This window comes from Dipodomys ordii, unplaced genomic scaffold (assembly GCF_000151885.1).
Source record: "Dipodomys ordii isolate 6190 unplaced genomic scaffold, Dord_2.0 Scaffold172, whole genome shotgun sequence".
Taxonomy (NCBI): domain Eukaryota; kingdom Metazoa; phylum Chordata; class Mammalia; order Rodentia; family Heteromyidae; genus Dipodomys; species Dipodomys ordii.
In genome coordinates, this window is record NW_012267388.1 from 1683488 (window position 1) to 1705241 (window position 21754).

The 21754-nt window shown below is 36.0% G+C and overlaps 1 protein-coding gene across 7 annotated transcripts in view; it reads left to right on the forward strand.

The window, feature by feature from the left end:
- Positions 1-21754, forward strand: part of Rims1 (regulating synaptic membrane exocytosis 1) — a 197755-nt gene that overhangs the window by 130241 nt on the left and 45760 nt on the right. For 3 of the 7 annotated variants that reach the window (XM_013033615.1, XM_013033616.1, XM_013033618.1), the window contains one exon: positions 10272-10507. The exons of the other annotated variants lie outside the window; for them this stretch is intronic. In XM_013033615.1, the coding sequence (XP_012889069.1) occupies positions 10272-10507 (236 nt within the window). The remainder of the gene's footprint in view (positions 1-10271; positions 10508-21754) is intronic. 7 annotated transcript variants of the gene reach the window in all.

Sequence of the window (21754 nt, forward strand, 5' to 3'; positions counted from 1 at the left end):
ACCAACATTCCAGAACTTTAAACTCAACTCTGCACAGAAAGATTAAATTTGTGGATCAAAAGAAAGTTTCACACATTTTTTGAGGAAAATATTATCCAGAGCCACTCTGCAGGATTTAGACATAATGTTGAACAATTAAAATTTCTGAATTATGCCTGAAAAGGAGGAAAAAAATGATTGCCTATAAAGTAACAGGTACCAACAAGGAACTTTAAAATATCCTTAATTAATATGTTCAAGAAAACAGAGGATGACTGGACACAATCAGAGAAACTCAGAATCTATTTGAACATTCAGCAATAATTCTAAAGTTTAAAATTATAAAAAGAAATAAGTGTTTTAAGGTCTTAATACAGCCAAACAGGATTGATCAGTGCTTTTCATAGAGAATGTATAAACACATGGACAGAAATAAAAGAAAGAACGTAGGAGAAGTAGAAGCACATAGAAAATAGGCCCAAAGACAGGAAATTAAAAGAATGATACCTGAATATTGAGGTACTGGATCAGAGTGTTCAAATCTGACATTTTTCTAATAAACAATTTACTAATTTACAAAGTCTGCCAGACCTCCACAGTAGAAGAGAAAATACTCTGTCAATATCACAAAGTACAGAAAGCCAAAGAAACATATTTCTTAAGAGTCTAATGTATTAAAATGCATTTACTGTCTGGTCCTTAAGATTTAGACAAAATGTACAAATTTTGAAAAGCACAAATTACGAGATGTGGCATAAATAGACACCTCAAAATTATTTTAAAAATTAAAAATATGAAGATAAATTATTAAAATTAAATTATTTTAAAATGATTCTATAATTATTTTTAACTCTCTCCAAGAGGAAATCTTGTAAGCCAATTGGATTCATTGGTGATCATTCCAAAATATTGAAAAAATATGTTTCCTAGCATCAAAATGAGAAACTCAAATGCTTTTCTTAACTTTTTCTTTGTTTATTGTTGTTGTTGTTGTTGTTTTTAATCTAAGGTTTACCTTATGTTAATGTCCTTGGCAAGTCTGCTAAGGATATTACAAGAAACAGGTCACTAGATCGCATTAAAATAGTCCAAAGGGCCAGAAATACAATTTCAGAAAACTGCATTCAGATATAGGGAAAGAGACACAAATGAATAAAGAACTGGGGACATAGTCAGTTCAGAATAATTCTGATTTGTTTCATATGTAAAATATTGAATCAAAATTTCTCTGTGTGATTCATTATCGAATGAAAGAAATCATAATATAGTTATTTCAATGGATATAGAGTACCTAATTAATCTAGGTAGGGAATAAGCATTTGTTAAAACTCAACAAATATTTATGATTAAAAACTAGCTTAGAAATCTGAAAAGGAAATTCTTTTAACTTGAGGATAAAAGTTACCTACCTTTAAGTCTAATCCTAGCTATTCAAGTGGCTGACCCTTGAAGCTCTGTGGGTTAAGATAGCCAGGGGGAAAAGTTCTCAAAGCTGGGCACCAGTGGCTCACACCTGTAATCCTAGCTAACCAGGAGGCTGAGAATCATGGTTCAAAGCCAGACTGGGCAGGAAAGTCCATGAAATTCTTATCTCCAAATTGCCACCAGAAAACCAAAAGTAGTGTGGTGGCTCAAAGTGATAGAATGCTAGCCTTGAGTGAAAGAGTTTAGGGACATCACCTAAGCAATGAATTCAAGCCCCACGACCAACAAAACAACAAAAAAGACATGTGTGCATGTGAGTGACACACAGTAAAATTACAGGAACCAATGCTTCTGAAGACTTGTCCTATTTGAAGACATTGAGTCTAAACAATGATCTAGTCTGAGGGTTTTCATCAATTTGAACTGTTGCTTATGCTCAAATTATTTTTATTAGGCACTTTTAAGAGATATTTGAGGCCTTCTAAATTGTCATTGTGAATGGATTGCTTTTCTAGTTTCTCTCACACTGTTCATTATTGGCATACAGAAAATCTGCTACATTTTTAACACTGGTTTTATATCCTGTTATGTTTCCAAGAGTGTTTATAAGATTTAGAAGCATTTTTATGGTTTCTTTACAATCTGTAAAGTATAGGATCATATCAGTTGCAAACAGGGATCATTTGTCTTCTTCCTTTCCTATTAGACTCTTTTATTTCTTTCTCCTTCCTTACTGTTCTTGCTAGAAATTCTAATGCCATATTGAATAAGAGAAGCAAGAGTGGATAGCCTTGCCTCATTTTTTATGAAAAATGATTTCAGCTCTTCTTCATGTAAGTGATGCTGACTAGTTTTTTATATACTTTTTTTTATTAAGTAGAGAAACATTTGTTCTAGTCCTAATTTTGTGAGAAATTTTATCATGAAAAGATGTTGAGTTTTGTCAAAGACTTTCCCTAAATCAATTGAGAGGATTCTGTGACTTTTTGCTCTTAATTCTATGTAATTTGTTACATGTATTTATTTGCATATGTTAAGACATTCTTGCACCCTTGAGGGAAATCAACTTGAACTTGGTGTATAATCTTGTTAACGAGTTTATGAATCCAGTTTGCAAGAATTTTATTGAGAATTTTTACCCCAATGTTCACCAAAAGAGATTACCCTATAATTATCTCTTTGCCCTCTCTTTCTCCCCACAACCCTCCTCCCTTTCTTTCTCCTCTCTCCAGTTTTGGAATTAGTGCAGTATTGGTTTCATAGAATGAATTTGGCAGCACCCCTTCCCTTCATGTTTTATGAAAGGCATTGGTATTGATAGTTCTTTAAAGATCTGATAGAACTTGGCAGTGAGTTTATCTGATCTTCAGCTTATCTTTTTTGGGAGACTATTACAGCTTCTCATTGCTTGTTAGAGATCTTTTGTAAGAGTTTATATGCTCTGATTCAATTCTTATAGATCAACTAAATCTAGAACTATACCCAGGCCTTCTAGATGTTCCAGTTTGAGTATGTTTCAAATATTGCCTATGATATTTTGGATTTCATTGGTATTTGTTATGATATTCCCTTCATCATCTCTAATTTTATGAGTTTAGTTTTTTTCTTATTTTGGTCAAATTACCTCTGGGCTTATCAATCTTATTTTTTCCAAGAGCCAACATTTGTTTCATTGAGTCTTTTTATATTCCTTTAATCCCCATTTCATTCATTTCTGTACTAATACTTATGATATCTTCCCATCTACTAATTTAGAGTTTGATTCATTCTTGTTTTTCTTGTAGATGGAAGTGCAGCACTAGGCTGTTTGAGAGCTTTGTTTTTGTGTTATAGTCACATATAGGTATAAATTTTCCTCTTAACATTGCCTCTGCTGGTAGGTAGGTCCTGGAAGGTAATGTTTTCATTTTAATGAGACTTCAGAGACGTTTTGATTTCCAGAATTCATTCAGTGACCCACTGGTCATTCAACAGTATGTTGTTCAATTTTCTATGTGTTTGAATATTTTCTGTAATAACTTTGGCTGTGTAATTCGTTTAATTCCGTTATAGACTAATAGAATAAAGAAGCTTAATTTGTTAGCTCTTATCCAAAAATATGATCTGTTTTGGAGAAATCACATGAGCTGTGGAGAAGAATGTGTGTTGTATAGCTGATGGATGAAATATTCTATAGCTGTCTGTTAAGTCTCTTTAGCCTATAGTGTCATAGTGATAACCCTTTGGGTTATCTTTCTATTACTGAGAGTGGGATGCTGAAGTCTTCGATTAATATTTTGCTGGGGTCTATCAGTTTTTGTAAGTCCAGAAATTTCTGTTTAATGAACCTGGATACACCAACATTTGTTACACACACATTAAATTTCTAAGTGGTTTAATTTTTTAAAAAAATACGTATTTTGCGGGGAATCAGTGGCTCATGCTTATAATCCTAGGTACTCAGGAGGCTGGGATCTGGGGATTGTGATTTAAAGCCAGCCCAGGAAAGAAAGTTTGTGAGACTCTTGTCTTCAATTAACTGCCAGAAAATCCAGAAGTGGAGTTGTAGCTCAAATGGTAGAGTGCTAGAGCCTGACCAAAACAGCCCAGGGACAACTCATGGGCCTGATGTGCATAGATTTTTATTATCTTTGCCATTTTATGGTTAAGTCTACAGGTTAGGTTTACAGTACAAGCTAAATTGTATGTTCACCAAGCTTTGCTTCCACTACATGTCTAAACCAGTGCTGAAATTCTAGGTATATCTTCTTTATTACCTATCATTTCTATGGATAGCTCAAATAGTATAATTCTGTAGAAAGACTAAGTCAGAGTCCAACAAAATAAGAACCAGGAAATGAGTACTTGGAAAAGGGGAGGGGCAAAGAAGAGAGGGATAGACAAGTAAAGGGGGGAAAAAAGGGGATAATATATTCAAGAATTCATTGTGTATGCCACAATAAAGGGGGGAAAAGGAAGGGGTTGGTCAAAGGGGAAGGGAATGTCAATAGATCAAGATGCATTGCATTCATAAACTGCCTTGTTAAATTTCAGAAAAAGTTCAGTACATATCCTACAAAACTAAGAAAAGTGAGGGAAGGGGTGCTTTGAGATTGGTAGGTAAGAATGTTGAAAAGGGTGCAATTAATGAAGGGGTGATTGTATTCAACTGCTTTGTTGAATGGCAAATCTTTTGTACAACTACTTAAAGAAAATAAATACATATTTTTTTTGAGTCCGGTCATGGGCCTGAACTCTGAGCCTGGGCGCTGTCCCTCAGCTCTTCAGCTCAAGGCTAGCGCTCTACTACTTGAGCCATAGCGCCACTTCCGGCTTTTTGCTTATGGGTGCTGAGGAATCAAACCCAGGGCCTCAAGCATGCAAGGCAAGCACTTTACCACTGAGCCACCTTCCCAGCCCAAGAAAATAAATATATTTTTGTAAAAGAACCTGTAACCCATAGGAAATATAGCAGAGCAGTTATGTTCAGGCTTTTAAAGGTTGCAGGTGACGTACATCCTAACCAACTTAATTAGTATGACTATCAGAGGCTTTGAAAAAAGTTAATTATAGTATTTTATGTTTTCTGTAATCTTACATACCATTGAAAAGAGTACGTAATCCATTAAGTAAAACCATATAGATGTTTAGGAAAGAATTTCAGACTAACTTATCCGTTTGTAACAACACCAACTTCAAGCTTAAAATTAAAATGATGTACATATTGGCCACACTAATCAAATATATTTAGCCATAAAGCTCTTTTTTTAATGAGGTATAATTCACACTCTAAAACTGACAGAGAGTATGCAGTTTCTTGCTTCCTAAGATTTTCACAAAGTTGGACAGTCATTATTGCAATGTAATTGCATAACTTTGTCAGACCCTCAAAAGAACCCATACCCACTCTCAGTCCTGTTTTCTAGCCATAGATCTACATTTCACTTTTGTGGGTTTAACTTTTAAATTCCATGTATATGAAATTGTATTGTATTTATGGCTTCCTTACATAGTCCATTTTTGACTTCATCTACATTATAGCACAAATCCATATTTGATTCTTATTTATGATTGATCACATCCCATTGTATAGTTTAATTTTAATTCATCAACAGATATTATTTGAGTTGTTCCCAGTTAATTATTATTCATGTGAATGTTCACGTGCAAGTGTTTGTGGGAAATACATTTTTTTCTTGAGTTTATATGTAGGAATGAAATTATTGGATTAATGAATAACATGCTTAAAGTTTGAATAAAACACTGAGTCATATAGAAACTATTTTAAACTATAAATTTAACAGAACTATCAAACTTTTCTGAAGCACTACTCATTTGGCCTTTCCACCAATAATGTTTCAATTTTTCCACATCCTCAACATCACTTTTTGGTATTTCTGGTTCTTCCTTATCCCCAGTGAAGCTACACTAGTACACGTAAAGTGAAATTATATTTTTAATATAGCTGTTCAGCCAGAGTCATTGCACCAATTTGATATCTCCACGTAATAACTTCTTTAAAAAATTCCCTTAAAGTTAACCTCTTCAGTGTATTGGGAGTTCAATTTCTTTCATGTCTGGGGATACCTTAGCTGTTTATGTTAGAATCATTGAGGTACTTATTGCTTTATGTAGACCAGTCAAAAAAGGAGTTCAACCAAATGTAAGACATCTTTGCCTTCAAATTCTGTCCCTTTTCATGGCTGTCTCTTGAGTATACATAAAGTAAGAGATGTTTCATGATCCACTGAGAAAACTTTTTCAGTAAAGAGAACTAGAAACTAGCTAAGCATCACAGACCCACACCCATAATCCTAGCTACACAGGGGACTGAGTCCTGATTGTTGCAGTTCAGAGCCAACCTGGGCATGAAAGCCCCTGAGGCTCTTACCCCCAGTTAACCAACAAAAAGTCAGAAGTGGAGCTCTGTGGTAGAATGTGGCTCAAGTGGTAGAATGCTGGTCTTGAACAAAGAAGCTTAGGGACAGTGACCAATCCCTTAGTGAAAGCCCCAGTACTGACACAAATAGAATAAAAATAAAAAAGAACTAAAACCTAAAGTTTTACCTTTCTTCCATCATGCCAAAATCAACCTGGAAACCTAAATCAACATGGAAACCTAATTATATATTTTGTTGTTGTGTGCACCAGTTTCTTAAGTGTTATCTGTTTTTAGTAGTATGTAAACAAATATACATACAGAACAACTTAACAAACCACATTTCCTACCAATTGCCACCAAATTTAATACACTATCTTTGATGTCTTCTGTCTAATAAGCTTCATTGGATATATTTCCTGTCATTAGGAATGTATGATTAGTCACAGTTTAAAAAAATACATATATCAGAGCTAATTTCCCCCTAGAAGCAGGACTAGAAACAAACAAAACAAAACCGAACAAAAACACACATTTGAAAACTATAGTTAGAAAAAAAAGAAAAAGCCTGACACTAGTGGGCTTACAACTATAACACTTAGCTACTCAGGAGGCTGAGATCACAATTTGAAGCCAGTCAGAGCAGAAAAGTCTATGAGACTCTTATCTCTAGTTAACTACAAAAAAGTCCAAAGTGGAGCTGTACTTTAACTGGTAAAGTACTAGCCTTGAGCCTTGAGCCCCAGTACTGGCACCAAAAAAAAAAAAACAAAAAACAATACTATTCTCTTGCCTCTTGTGTCTAGTAGCTGAGGTAAGGCAGGTCTGGACTGAGAGAGCCTATTAAGGGCCTTTCTTTAGCATATTAGCTTCATTATTCCAAATATCATAAGTATTCCATTTGGACATTGTTTGGTGTCACTTTTAAAGATGATTTGGTGACACACTATCAACACATACTTCTAAAAATAAAGGCATAATTACCAGAAAGAAATGCATGGCATCTTTTCAACTATCTCGTTAGAGGATCAGCAGAATGAGGAGCTAGTTCTAAGAGTGAGCAGAAGAACTCATAATTATATACACAAATGGATATAATCATTTTAGAAAGAAAAGGGCTGCAATAATAACATTAAGATAAATTCAAACTGGACCATATATTCTAGATCGATAAAAATATGACATGGTGACTGAATTAGTGAATTTGCTGAATTAGTAACTTTATTTTTAAAGCAGTTTTAGTGAAGGAGTAAAGGCTCCTAACTTGACTCAGATTAGTTCAGAAAGAAGAGGGGTGGGGGTACTTGTAGAAAGAGAACTTGTAGAAAAAAATACTAGCTGGAAGAACATGGACTCAAGAGGTGAGTGTTTCATTTGCTTGAGTTTAAAACTTGGTTGTTTACAAGGCTGATTGTATACAGATGGATCACTTTTTCAACTTCTACCCAGAAATGAAGTCATTCAGCAATAGGAATAGTACTAATTTGGTGGTGCATAAGATGTTTGCTTATATATAACATCCAAGTCTCAAAATTAATAGTACAAATAGCAAATAAAGGGCTTGGAGATATTATCACAATGGGAAGGGGAAAGGAGACTATAAATAGCTTTATTTATTTTTAATAAGTTTTTTTATTGTGAAAATACTGTACAGAGGGGTTACCATCACATGAGCAAGGTAATGAGTACATTTCTTGTCAAGCATTGTATAAACAGCTTTATAAATCATAAAGCTTTAAGATACATCTTAAGTAACTTAGGCATATGCAAATGAGTAGAGGTGGTTGTTGTTTTGCAACAGAAGCAGAGCTAAGAAAGAAAGATACAAACAAACAAACTGGGCCAAGGCAGTCAAAGGCATATTTGTACTAAAACTTTTACCTGAAATGATTAACTTGACTGATTAGGCCAATAGGTGAACAGAATGATTGAAAATAACCTTAATTTGTTTTCACTGATCATCATTCCACATTTGCAGTATCCTGTCCTTTAAGGAGGGATACACATCATATAAAATGATTTTAAGCATTTACCCAAATAAATAGTTTTTTGAGAAAAAATTAATATCTTAAATTTCTTCACAGATTTATTTTTTAAGATTTCTTTTTATTGTAAAGGTGATGTACAGAAGGGTACAGTATGTAAGGCAGGTAATGAGTGCATTTCTTTTTGAACAGTATCACCTCTTCCCTCATTTTCTCCTAGTGTTTTCCCTCCCGACCCCCTCCTCCATGAGTTGTATAGTTTATTTCAACATAGTGTCTAATGAGCATCACTGCTGCATTAGTTCACCCTTTTCCCACCATTTCTGTGCTTACCCTTACTCTCCCCAAAACAGATAAAACTTACATACAAGACAAAAAGTACAGAAATCAAAAACAGTGATAAGGGGGGAAAAAAACAAAAAACATTTCCATTTCTTGGAGTTCATTTCGATAACTATCCTTTTGTATGATCATATGCACACAGCTATTGAACCTTTATGATCTTCTCCTAAACACAGAGTCAAAAAGCTGTTTTTTCACAGAAGGTTTTCTTATCAGCATTTCATTACCATAGTTAAGTAAACAGGAGGACTTGGTCTCACTCTTCTAGGCTCATCCCAAATTTTCACAATGGGAATATGATAAAGATATCTCCCTGTGCTTTCAAGTATCTTCATAACCGTCATAAGCAACATTGTTCCAAAGGTCATAGTAGACTTTCAGAGTAAGGTGAGATTGTCATGGATTCTTCTTTTAGGGTAGTAATAGATAGAAAATAAGTATATGATAATCAGTTCATGTTTAGCAATATAGAGAAGAGTAAAACAATCAAAAGATGTTTTCAACAGCTATCATGAGGAGTCTGCTAAAAGAATTGATGAGAAGTGAAAAGCAACCAATTTCCCTGTAACAAGTATTTGGTTGAGGATGAACATTTTGACTATCAACCAAGACTTGGCATTCCTGTTGACCTACTAGGAACATTCTGCAAATGAATTTATACAACAAGCAGAGAGAAAGAATAGATTTAAGGAAGATAGGACAGTAAGTGTAGTGTAGTTAAGTAAATTAGTGAGGCCACAGAAGAAATGATTGCGGAATTTATCAGAAAAGAAAGTCGCTGGGGTTAAAATTATATATCTCATAGGAATTAATTTTAGGTTCCTCATATTTATTACTCATTGATATTTTAGAAAAAGTTTCCATACAATTCAAAGCAAATTTATCAGATTTGTGAATGTCTTAAAACTTTGAGATGATAAAAGCTGATTAAAATGAATTGAAAGAATGAGTATATCGTTATTGGAATTTTGGTGTGACTCTTAAACAAATAAAAATTCCCAAGTATTTCCATCAAATGAAAATCTCAATTTTCAATCTACATTACATAGAAGAACCCAGAAAGAGCTTTGCCTTTTCTGTAGGTTTAGGCATTGCTCACCCTCACCCCTGTCTCTCTGAACTCCCTTTTAACAGAAACATTATATATGTGAACACAAGTTTTATATCCTAACAGTGCTTTCTGCTTCCCTATTTTTAATATTACCAAGATTTAGTCTGACTTGCAAATTAAATGTCATGTCCACTGTTAGAAGATTCTACATTAACTTATGTCTATTCTGTAGTTCAAAATGACAAGTAGAAAGGAAAGGACTGATCTGGTGTGGAATCTCACATTAGTCAGTTTGGGCAAATATTGTAAAGAAATATAAAATCCAGAAGGTCATGGGTAAGTAACACTAGCCCATGGAATTTCTGTATTTCTGTTTGCTGTCTTTAAAAAAGTCTATGCATTAGTCAGTATTGAAATGTCATTGTTTGAAACTCTGCCCCATGAATATTTTGGGAGTGATGATAAAATTTTTGAGCATTTGTAGCCTGAGGATTACTACTGAACTGATTCCCCCCCCCCTGCCAAAAAAAAAACCCTGCCTGGTTATTTGAAAAATAAATTAGGTTTAAGGTTTCAGTTCTGCTGACCTGTAATTTATGGATGCATATATGTTTTTACTTTATAAATATAGTTCATTTACCCCCAAAATGCAAGGCAGACGGATGGGGACATCAGGAAGAGCCATCACGAAGAGCACCAGTGTGAGTGGAGAGATGTACACACTGGAGCACAATGATGGCAGCCAGTCAGACACAGCTGTGGGTACGGTTGGAGCAGGTGGGAAGAAACGGAGATCCAGCCTGAGTGCCAAAGTGGTGGCCATTGTTTCTCGAAGAAGTCGAAGCACATCCCAACTTAGCCAAACAGGTGAGTGAAATGAACCCACCTTCCACTATGCCTGCTGGTGAGAATGTAGCATGTATTGCATTCTTCTTTGCAAAGAAAAGGTTTTTTTTCTGCCTTTTGAAAGTTTGTTTAATATATGGTGGTGTGTTTTTTTCTATGCAGCTCACTGAAGAAGTTATCATTTGCTAATACATTAAAGAGTTCAGATATTTCCCTTTGGGTAAAAAAAAAACAAAACTATGTTTACAAGGAAATGCAAAGAAGTATTAGACATCCAAATTGATTTATATACAAGAAAAGCAACAGGATTTTCTTTTTTCAAAATGTTCCATATATAATTCAGTTGCCTGTCATTATGTTTTGTCTATATTTTTTTTAGAGAAAAGTATGTCAGTTGTGCAACTTGAAGTATAGCCTTCAAAGTTCTGTACAAATATAATTGAATGGCTTTTGTTACAGTTTCAATGAAAGTAGAAACCCAGAAGCAATTTTTACTCTAACAAAATGGGTCAGTGAATTAATGCCAAAGCTGATGTTTTAATATGTATTTGTCTTTAAAACATTTCTTTCTGCTTACAGATCTTAAAGGCTTTGTATCCTGAGGTGTTTGATTAAATGTGTGTACATATAAATTTATATTTAAGCAAAAGAGTGTGTTTTAAAATAGAATAAAACCTTTCTTATAATTGCTTGATACTACTGGGCAATAGTAGCTCATGCCTGTAATCCAAGCTACTCAGAAGGCTGAGGTATAGGGTGGTGGTTTAAAGCCAACCCAGGCAGGAAAGTTCATGAGACTCATCTCCAATTAATCACCAAAAAACCGAAAGTGGGGCTTTGGCTCAAGTGGTAGAGTGCTAGCCTTGAGCAAAAAAGCTAAGGGGCAATGCCCAGGCCCTGAGTTCAAGCTAAGGATGGCACAAGAATTGCATAATATTTGACAATACATATTGTATATTCTTTGCTATATACAATACTCTATAAAAACAAGGGAAATTCAATTGAATCAATGATATTGGTAGCACTTTTTTTCTCATGTTGCACACATTGGTTACATTTTCTATTCCTTTATAGCAAGAGCCTTGACACAAAATTTACTTCTATGAGGAAGGTCTCATAAAATCCTTTTTATAGCACACTCAGCATTCTGGAAAATACCCATTTAAATTATACATTCTACTGACTATATTGAAAAATAAATTTGAAATTGGAAGTTGGGGCAATGTAGAAGTTGATCTAGTGTGTACAGCAATAAATCCAAACAGATTTCTTTTAAAACTCACGTAGAATGAAACGTGGATTAACTGGCATGCTTGTGATAGATCTGCCTTTCCTCCATCCCAGTAAAATGAACACTTCTCTTTATTGTGAAGGGTAATCATTTGTCTTCCTTAGGGTTGGGATTTTTTTGAGTAGGAGTAGGAAGCATTTTTTATTTGCTTTGCTTTATTTTGCTTTGTTCTTGGGAATGCTTCCTAGTTACTGTTTATTTCATTTTGCTCTAGAATGCAGGGTATGGAGAAAGGCTTTGATGACCAGATTTCAAAATAATTCTTTAATGTCATTTAAGGGAAATCGTCTCCTGTATGAAATGCTACAAATTTAGATATATTTATCTCCCCCGCCCTGTCATTCTGTCTTTTGTGGTAAATCATTCTCTTTCTTTCTCTCAGCCTCTCTATTTCTCTCTCTATTGTCTCTGTCTCCACTGCTCTCTCATTGTCTCTCTGTGTGTTTCTCTACACCTCTGTCTTTCTCTCCCCGCTGCCTGTCTCTCCCTCTCTGCATGTCCTGCCCTCTCTGTCTCTCTCTGTGCCTCTGTCTCCCTGTCTCTCTCTTTTTCTCACTCTTCTTTCTCCTCCCTCCCTCTCTCCTTTCTCCACTAGTAAGTTCCTTCTCTCTCATTCACTCAGTGAGCAGGTGAAAATTATCTTACATTTGCATATGAACTATATAGGGGCCTATTTATAGAGATTGACTTTAAACAGCTGCTGTGGAAATACTCAGCCCTTTTTCTTTATTAATTTAAATTTCATTGCAGTATTGATGTTCAAATGATATCTACTTTCTCAACAATTCCATAGAGTCTACTCAAAGATTAGAGTGCAATGTGTGGCTGCAAAATAAGATACTGGATTAGGAAGACAAGATAGCAACACATTTCTGTCCCATATTGACTGAACAACTAAAATTGAACTTCTCTTAAGATGCAGTGTGCTTATATAAATAATCACAGATTGAGCTGAATGTCCTAAGATCTTCCCAGGTGTAATTTTTTATAATTCCTCTAAGTAAAGACAAGGAGGAACATTTTAGTTGAATTATTATGTAAATAATGTACCTTTCAGTTGATAATTTTTCCTTAGGTCTCATTTCTCTTCATTTTTCTAAGACAAGTGGCACATGTTAGCAATCCTCAGTTATCTTTCCTATTGGATTCCATGTACAGCCTGACTTTCTCCTTTTATCTCCTGCTTGTAATTTTTTTTTTATTTTTGGTCCCTCATGGGGCTTGAACTCAGGGTCTGGGAGATGTCCTTGAGGTCTTTTGATCAAGGCTAACACTACCACTTTGAACCACAGAGCCACTTCCAGTTTTCTGTTGGCTAATTGGAGAAAAGGATCTCATGGACTTTCCTGCCAGGGCTGGTTTTGAACCTTAACCTAGACCTCAGCCTCCTGAGTGTCTAGGATTACAGGCGTGTACCACCAGTGCCCAGCCTTGTGACTTTATTTTTCTCATCAACGATTACTTTTCATCCTCTGCCTCTGAAAACCTTTCTTTCATAATCTTCTTGATTTGTTTTTCTTTTGTGCATAGGCCTCACTCCCCAGCACTGTGTGAGAGCTAATCAGACTCTTCTGTGCTTTCACTGTATTCCTGAGACTTTGATGATTATATTTTCTGTGTGAGGGTATTTGTACGGAACCTTCTCTGTTGTAGTGTTGTGTCGTTGGGGTCAGAGCCTATGTCTCATTCCTCCTTTTATGCCTGGTTCTTAATCCTGTACCTGACATGGTACTTACCGTGTGGGTGCTTATCTGTGTGGTTAACCACTTAGATGTTCAGCAGATGTTTGAGGGATCTGATTGATTTGTTTTAGATAAAGTGATTAAGAGCTTAAGCTCAAGTGGTAAAAAAACCAAGGTATAAAGGCTCTGAGTTTAAACTATAGTATAGACAGACACAATACAATTGTTTACTAGGAATTAAGGCCCCTCCCCACCTCTGAGCAGCTCCATTTCTCTGCTACAGTTTTTAAGATCACCCTGAGCTTTTTTTTCTCTAGCACTTGAGCCCTATACCACTCTACTTCTGGTCTTTTGGTGGTTAATTAGAGACAAGATATGCATAGACTTTCTTGATAGGCTGGTTTTGAACTGTGATCCTCAAATATCAGACTCTTAAATAGCTAGGATTATTGGTGTGAGCCACCAGTGCCCAGATACCCTGAGCTTCTTTGAGATCCCAGGGATACAATCCATGAGAGTCTGGGATAAAATATGATTACATTGAGTCTTTGCTATTGTTGTTGTTTTCAATTTTGTATTTTAGTATGTTGCCAAGGCCCTGGCCTTGTGCATAACTGGGCCTGTATTCTATCACTTAGGCACATCACAACCTGAGGTCTAGATTTTTGAATGTACTTTAGAAGTTCATCAGTCTTTGGCAGTTATTTACTATTCACTGTGAGTCTTGGTAATAGAAATACTACCCTACTTATTGACTTTATCTACTATTATTACCTTGCCAATGGCCATGAGAAAAATCTGCATTTTTACTCTTAATATGATTCTAAAAGGCTATTTTTTCCTTTCATCACTTATCTTTATGAAAATAAGCAATGAAGAATTTCAGAAAGTCCAGTAATCAAGTTAAAAACTATGTAGGGTGTAATATTCTACAAAATTGTATCATCAAAAACAAAAGTTCCCCACGGAAGCTTAGGGATACTTACAGATGTCAGATCTCAAAAAAGGTTGTTCACATAGCTCTAACTTCTCAAGATGATATTGGAAGTGGAAATTAACAAACTTATCCTTATTCCACTGTCAAGAATAATACAGGCAGGGTGCAGGTAGCTTATGTTTGTAATCCTAGCTACTCAGGAGGTTGAGATCTGAAGGTCATGGTTCAAAGCTTGCCTGTGAAGAAAGTAACTGAGACCCTTATCTCCAATTAATCACTAAAACTCTGAAAGTGGGATGATGGCCTAAGTGGTAGAGTACCAGCCTTGAAAGAAAAGCCTCAGTATCAGCACACACACACACACACACACACACACACACACACACACTAGTATATTGATAAAATTGTAACTATAACACTTTTAAAGGATAGTGTTAAACGAGGCAATAATTTGCCATGACCTCAAGGCATTGATTAAAAATTTTCCCTTGTTCCTACAGAAAATGCCAGGAAAATGTCCAGAATATTAAATTCCATTGTGTTAATGCTTTTCCCCAGAGTCACACAGGTAAGGGGAATAAGAAAATACTCCATGAAGGACACTTGCCAGGAAAGCACATTTTTTGTTAACTCAAGAAAATAAATGTCTTACAGTGATCCCAGGCCATCTTCTGACAACCATGCACTCTGGAAAGTTATTTTCTGTCTTTTAAATATGATCCTGCTTTGTTAAAGTTGCAGAAGTAAGTTCATAGTAAGTTCTACCACGAGGTAGAAAGGCACATTTAGTCTCCTTGAAGATTTCAGGTAAATTTTCTTGAGTCTGTTGATAATTCTCAATAGATCCCAACATTTCTTTCCAAGGATATGTTCTTCCCTCCCCACCAATTTTATTTTTTATTTAATGAAAGCTACTGTGGATCACAATCTTGCCTAAATCTAAATTCCTTATCTGTGCCTCATTTATTTGATTCATTTAACTGCACAAGAAAAACATTCTACGGAACATAATGTTTCATGTTCTTTGTTTCCTGAGCACAAAATAATGGTGCCAGAAACCATCTTGCAGTCTGCAAAACCATCAAGTGAATGTAAGCACGGGTTCTTTTATTTACTGCCGCTGTCGGTCCTAGGAATTCACTACTGTGAATAGATTCAATTCAGCTATAGTAACTCATCTTCTGAGCAGATGCCCTAATAAGGAGGAGTATTTTCAAACACACTTCAGTTGCTCTATTTTTGTTCTTTCCCTTGCCTCAAACAATAAATTCTTAGTTTGCCTAAGCTGTAGGTGTTCTTTTTAGGTTGGCTTGATAGGAAAAATAATTCTGACTTGACTAGAATTTTTAATTAATCTGAATCTCAGAATTTGGAGGAGAAAATTAAACTTAAGTGCCTTCTAAGCACAATGCTAACAGCTACAGATCTCATTCTGCAGAGCAGCTGGGCCATCAGCACCTGACTGTGTCCTGAGAATTATGTATTGAGTTATACAGAGATTTTTTTAAAAACATGAGATTTACTTCAGGTTACCTCATATTTCTGAGCATTGTGTCTGATTATATTTAAGCAGATACCCAACTTTATTACATCCTTATCTTTTTATTACTTTACATATACAAGGAAGTTTCAATTCATCATGTCAGTGTATAAACATAATGCACCTCAATCTATGTCACCTTCATCTCTCTCAGCCCCATCCATTTCTTCATTACATGGTTCCATTTTCACAAGGGTACATTGTATATTATGACACTATTTACCCACACTTCCTTTTGAGTACAGAAAAACAAAAAGAAACTATATGAAACATGTATGATACTACTACTAATTACAAATTCACAGTGTATGCTAGTATATTATTGGATATTCATCTGATGAGTCTGTGTTAGTTTATTGAACAATGACTGCAGGTCAGACAGGATTTTAATCCCTTTGTATGTTTTAACTTCTTCACTCCTCAAAGGATAACCATAAGATGCTATTGTTTTTTCCATCTTATTGGTCCTAGGACTTGTTTGAAGCCATACACTTCTAGAAAGCTTATATTGTAATAGAAAGATCTTAAGAGAGTTTATGTCCTTAGCTACTTTATTATAATCCCACTGCATTATATGCATTTGAAGGATAGCATGTTTTTTATTATCAAGGTGATGTACAGAGGGGTTACAGTTACATACATAGGTAGTGAGTACATTTCTTCCCAACATTGTTGCCCTCTCTCTCCTCTTTCTCCCACTTTCCTGCCCCCATTTCCCCCCAAGTTGTAAAGTTCATTTCTTCTTCTATTTTTTTTGGTCTGTCAGTTGTGGGGCTTGAACTCAGGGCCTGAGCACTGTCTTTCAGCTCTTAAGCTCAAGGTGAGCACTCTACCACTTGAGCCACAGTGCCACTTCTGGTTTTCTATTTTATTGGAGATAAGAGTCTCATGGACTTTCCTCCCCGGGCTGGCTTTGAACCATGATCCTCAGATCTCAGTCTCCTGAATAGCTAGGATTACAGACATGAGCCACCGGCACCCAGCATAAAGTTCATTTCTAACATAGGGTCTGGTGAGTATCACTGTTGCATTGGCTCACTCTTTGTCCTTTGTCTCACCATTTTATCTTTTTTTTTGGGGGGGAGGGTACTAGGGATCAAACCCAGGACGTTGCACTTGCTTCTAGGCAAGTGCTTTGCCACGGGCTATATACCAGCACATTATACAACTCTTAGCAACCACAAGTTTACATGTAATTTTCCTATAATGCTTTGAAGAATACATAAGACTCCATCTCCATCTTGTGCCAGAGTGGATTTGCAATGAGCTGAGTAGGTTGCAGGAAGATTTGAGCCTCAGAATAGGTGGAAATGGAAGTAGGTAACTTGAGGGGTTGGATGGGGTTGGGAGAAATGGGGGAGAATGATGAGGTCACTGATTGAGATGCGTTGTGCTCACAAACTGACATGTTCAACTGAAATTCCCTTGTGCAGCTGCTTAAATATAGTAAAATAAATAATTGCTCCAAAAGAGCATATGGAAGTCTTTGTATCTGAACTTGGTGGGCAGTAAGGAGGAGAACGTGTCCAGAAGAGTGCACTGTGTTGCTATTTACCACATAATGGAGTTCTAGAAAAGACCTTCATTTCTAAACTGTGCTGTGTGGAGACTGCTGGGAGGAACATTGGGAAATGTTCTCTTTGTTTCTGTTTCCTTTTTCTTTTTTGACTTTTTGAATACTATCAGAATATTAAAAGCAATTGAGGGCTGGGAAGGTAGCTCAGTGGTAGAGCTCTGGCCTTGCATGCTTGAGGCCCTGGGTTTGATTCCTCAGCACCACATAAGCAGGAAAAAAAAAAAAACAAAAGTGGCACTGTGGCTCAAGTGGTAGAGTGTTAGCCTTGAGCTGAAGAGCTGAGGGACAGTGCCCAGGCCCAGAGTTCAGGCCCCACAACCGGACCCCCCCCCAAAAAAAAAGCAATTGAAACCAAGGAAGTTGCTTAGTAAGGGTAAAACATAAGAGGAAAAGGGACCTAGACTCTTGAAAAAAAAGAAAAACTTGAGCCTCAGTTTCCCTAATGTATAAAGTGGAATAATACATGATACCTACTTCAGAACACTGTTGTGGTGATTAAATGAAAATGTGCCCAGTTTGAATCCAGCCCAGGCAGGAAAATCTGTGAGACTTTTTTTTTTCCAATCCTGGAGCTAGAACTCTGTGCCTAGGTGCTGTCCCTGAGCTTCTTTTATTCAAGGCTAGCACTTTATCACTTGAGCCACAGTACCAATTCTAGCTTTTGCTGGGTAGTTTATTAGACGTAATAGTCTCACAAACTTTCCTGTCTAGGTTGGCTTCAAACCATGATCCTCAGCTCTCAGCCTCCTGAGTAGCTGGGATTACAGGTGTAAACCACTGGTGTTCAGCTTTTGAGAGCCTTATCTCCAGTTAACCACTGAAAAAGCCAGAATGGAGCTGTGGCTCAAGTAGTAGAATGCCAGCCTTGATAAAAATGACTAAGGGACAGGACCTGAGTTCAAGTACCAGCACAGAAGATTTTTTTTTGTCAAATACTTGTTACAAAGTACATGGGATCATGACATATAGTATAACAGGTGATTATATTTATTCTGGGGGATTAAATAAAAGGGCAATGAAGAACAGGCTCCTAGATGGCAGTCAGGGAGACATTATTCTATCCAGTACTTCTTTCTGTTTATTGTATGTGAATGACTCGAACACAAATTCTTCAGATCTACTGCGATTCACATGGCCTTTTTCCTATGTACCTATCATACTTACTTCTGTGTCCCCCATGAATACCATCTATTACACACAGTGACTTTCCACAGTGAAGGAGAAATGACTTCTTCAAATCTTCAGTTTTGCCCTAAAAATGGATCCCTAACTTCCTTGCTTATGTAAAGTAGTACAAACAGTTTTTTTGATCCTGTTTTTACTAATAGAGAGATCAGGGCTTATGTTATCTTAATGACAATTATATCCCTACTAAAGAACAATTCCTGTGTTAGGTGCACAAGTGTTTGTTTAAAAGCAGACTTTTACAAGAGTGTTCTGTGTTCTCTTTCCTTACATATCTATTTCTTTCTATGCAACCTCTCTCCCACTTGACCCTGAATTACTCTCATCTACTTCCACCAAATCATTTCTCCTACATTTATAGTAAAGTCACTAAGACATTAAATTACTTGCATAAAATTTATCCTACTGTATGAGTCACAGATATCGTATACATTTGTTATCAGCAAAATTTGAAGAACAACAAATAGATAAAAGATACCTACTTTATTTAATATGGACAAATTATTATTTCTCTCCCACACATGTATGGCTCCACTTTTTGCTATTGTATGAGAAAGACTGCTTTCCTCAATTTAATGAAATATGTCTTAAAATTTCTTTTTAAAAATACATCTCTTTATTCAAGCCATTTTCAATTGTATTTCCCCACCGGGGCCAAAAGAAATGTTTTAAACATCTATAAGACAATTTTTAATACTCATTTTGATGCTGTTTAAATATTTTGCCCATAAATTTCTTTAGAGGTCTTGTCATAAACAGTAAAATTCAGAGTTATTCAAGGGTGCTGTCCATGTATCAGGAAATATTTGGTCTTACAAAACAAGTGTTTTAGATGATGAAGAAACTCAATGAACATCTTTTGGAGGGGTGAAGTTGATCCTTGTTCAGTCTGAAAGTCATATTCAGATAGAAATTAAAATGGGTCATACCAGGGTATTTTACTTAACATTGTGATGTATCTTTTGCATTGAGTTTTGTCATTGCTTTTTTTTTCTGTGTACCAGTATTGGGGTCTGAACTTAGGAACAAAAGCTTTCACTTCACTTTTTCACTCAAGGTTTTTCTTTGCCACTTGAGTCATAGCTCCATGTCTGGCATTTTGCTGATCAATTGAAGATAAGCATCTCTGCCCAGGCTGGCTTCAACCCACGAACATCAGGTCTCAGCCTCCTGAGTAGCTGCAAAAATACATTTTCTTCATCAGACTCTTCTTTCTTTACTTCAAAATCTTAAGATGGTCACTCTGTACTCTTGTTTGTAAGTGTTAATATTTAAAAGAAAAATAATAGAATTAACTGGTAAATGGCAATATGCAGGTGAAAATAAAATGATATCTAAGCAAAGAAGAGAGAAAAAAGGAAAAAAAATAATGAAACAGATACCTGGCTTTATCCAACAACTTCTGTGTCCTTTCCCTTCTCACCTTCCTAACATCTTGTGACCATTGTTCCACACTCTTGTTCTATCTATGAAATCAGTTCTTTTCATTTCTAATATGACTCAGAAACTGTGGCATCTGTCTTTCTGTGCTTCACTGATGTCACTCTGGTTCCATCTAGTTACTGTCAGTGACAGTTTCCATGAAACTGCGGATTCCAGTTTCCTAGGTGCCTGTGGTTTGGACAATCAATCCCTTGGCTGTAGGGCCTGAATCAAAGTGATTGTGTAAGAGCTGAGCTCAGTGGGCTCCCTTCTGCTAATGGCACTGGAGGCACACACATTCAGTCTGTGGACTTCTGCCTGCGCTTTTCAGATTCAGGATGTCCTACATTCACTGGCCCAGATAGCACAATTCACTACACACCTTTTTATTTTGCAAATGGTTTAGCAATTTTACTGAAGGCAATGCCAGTTGATGATTCTTTTGCTCTCCTTTTGTATTCTTAGCATTGTTACTGATTGCAAACCCTTCAGCTAAGCATTTGAGAAGAGCCTCCATGCCCTTTAAAACTCCGCACCCAGTTCCCTTTGTGTTACACAACAGTCAGAAAGCCCTTGCCTTGCCCCAGATTAGTCTGCAAGCTCATTTTCTAACCCACATGTCAACAGGCAGCATCCGCTTTTCTGTAGAACTGTTCAGTTGGCAAAGCCCTTTTATGCAAAATTATGGAAAGTTTTAAAATAAGAGGCTGATCAGATTAGGGAAAATTACAGATGGATTATATAGAAAGAAAACAAGGTTGGAAGTTAAATATGATGCAAAAAATTATATTATCTGTTAATTCCAAGTAATTTTCTTTCTTCCCATCAATGAAGCAATTGTGAGAAATAAATGCAGCTCTTTTTATGTGCCAGTAGTGGGGCATAGACTCAGGTCCTGGGAGCTATTCCTTATTTTTTTTTCTCAAGTTTGACACTCTACCACTTTGAGCCACAGCATCCTATTATTTCAGTCACTGGGCATGGCTCAAATGGTAGAATACTAGCCATGAGAAGAAAAAAAAGCCAATCCCTGGCTTTATAATACTTGACCAAATGCCAGTATGGAAGTAAAAGAACTTGCAGAGTTCTTATCGACTCAACCTTTAATTAATTTTATATAATTTATAAACCTTGGAAAATTCAGTAGTTACAAACTAATCAGAAATGTGTCTTACTTTCCTTTAAAAATAACTTAAACTACCATAATAGCTTAATCATTGTTTTATCATAAGTTCAGTTTTTTTGTTGTTGTTTTTTTTTCCGGTCAGTCATGGGTCTTGAACTCTGGACCTGGGCACTGTTCCTCAGCTCTTCAGCTCAAGGCTAGTGCTCTACCACTTGAGCCACTGTACCACTTCCAGTTTTCTGGTGGTTAATTGGAGATAAGAGTCTCATGGACTTTCTTGCCCAAGCTGGCTTTGTACTGTGATCCTCAGATCTCTGCCTCCTGAGTAGGATTATAGGTGTCAGCCACCTGCTTCCAGCTCATAAATTCAGTTTTAATAAGAACTAAAACTTTATCTCAAAAGAAGAAAATATATATACTTACACTTTAAGATACAAAAGCAAAAATATCACAAAAAATTAGTGTTGTAAGGTAAAGTTGGGCTTGAAAAGAATTTTTAATTTTAAAAT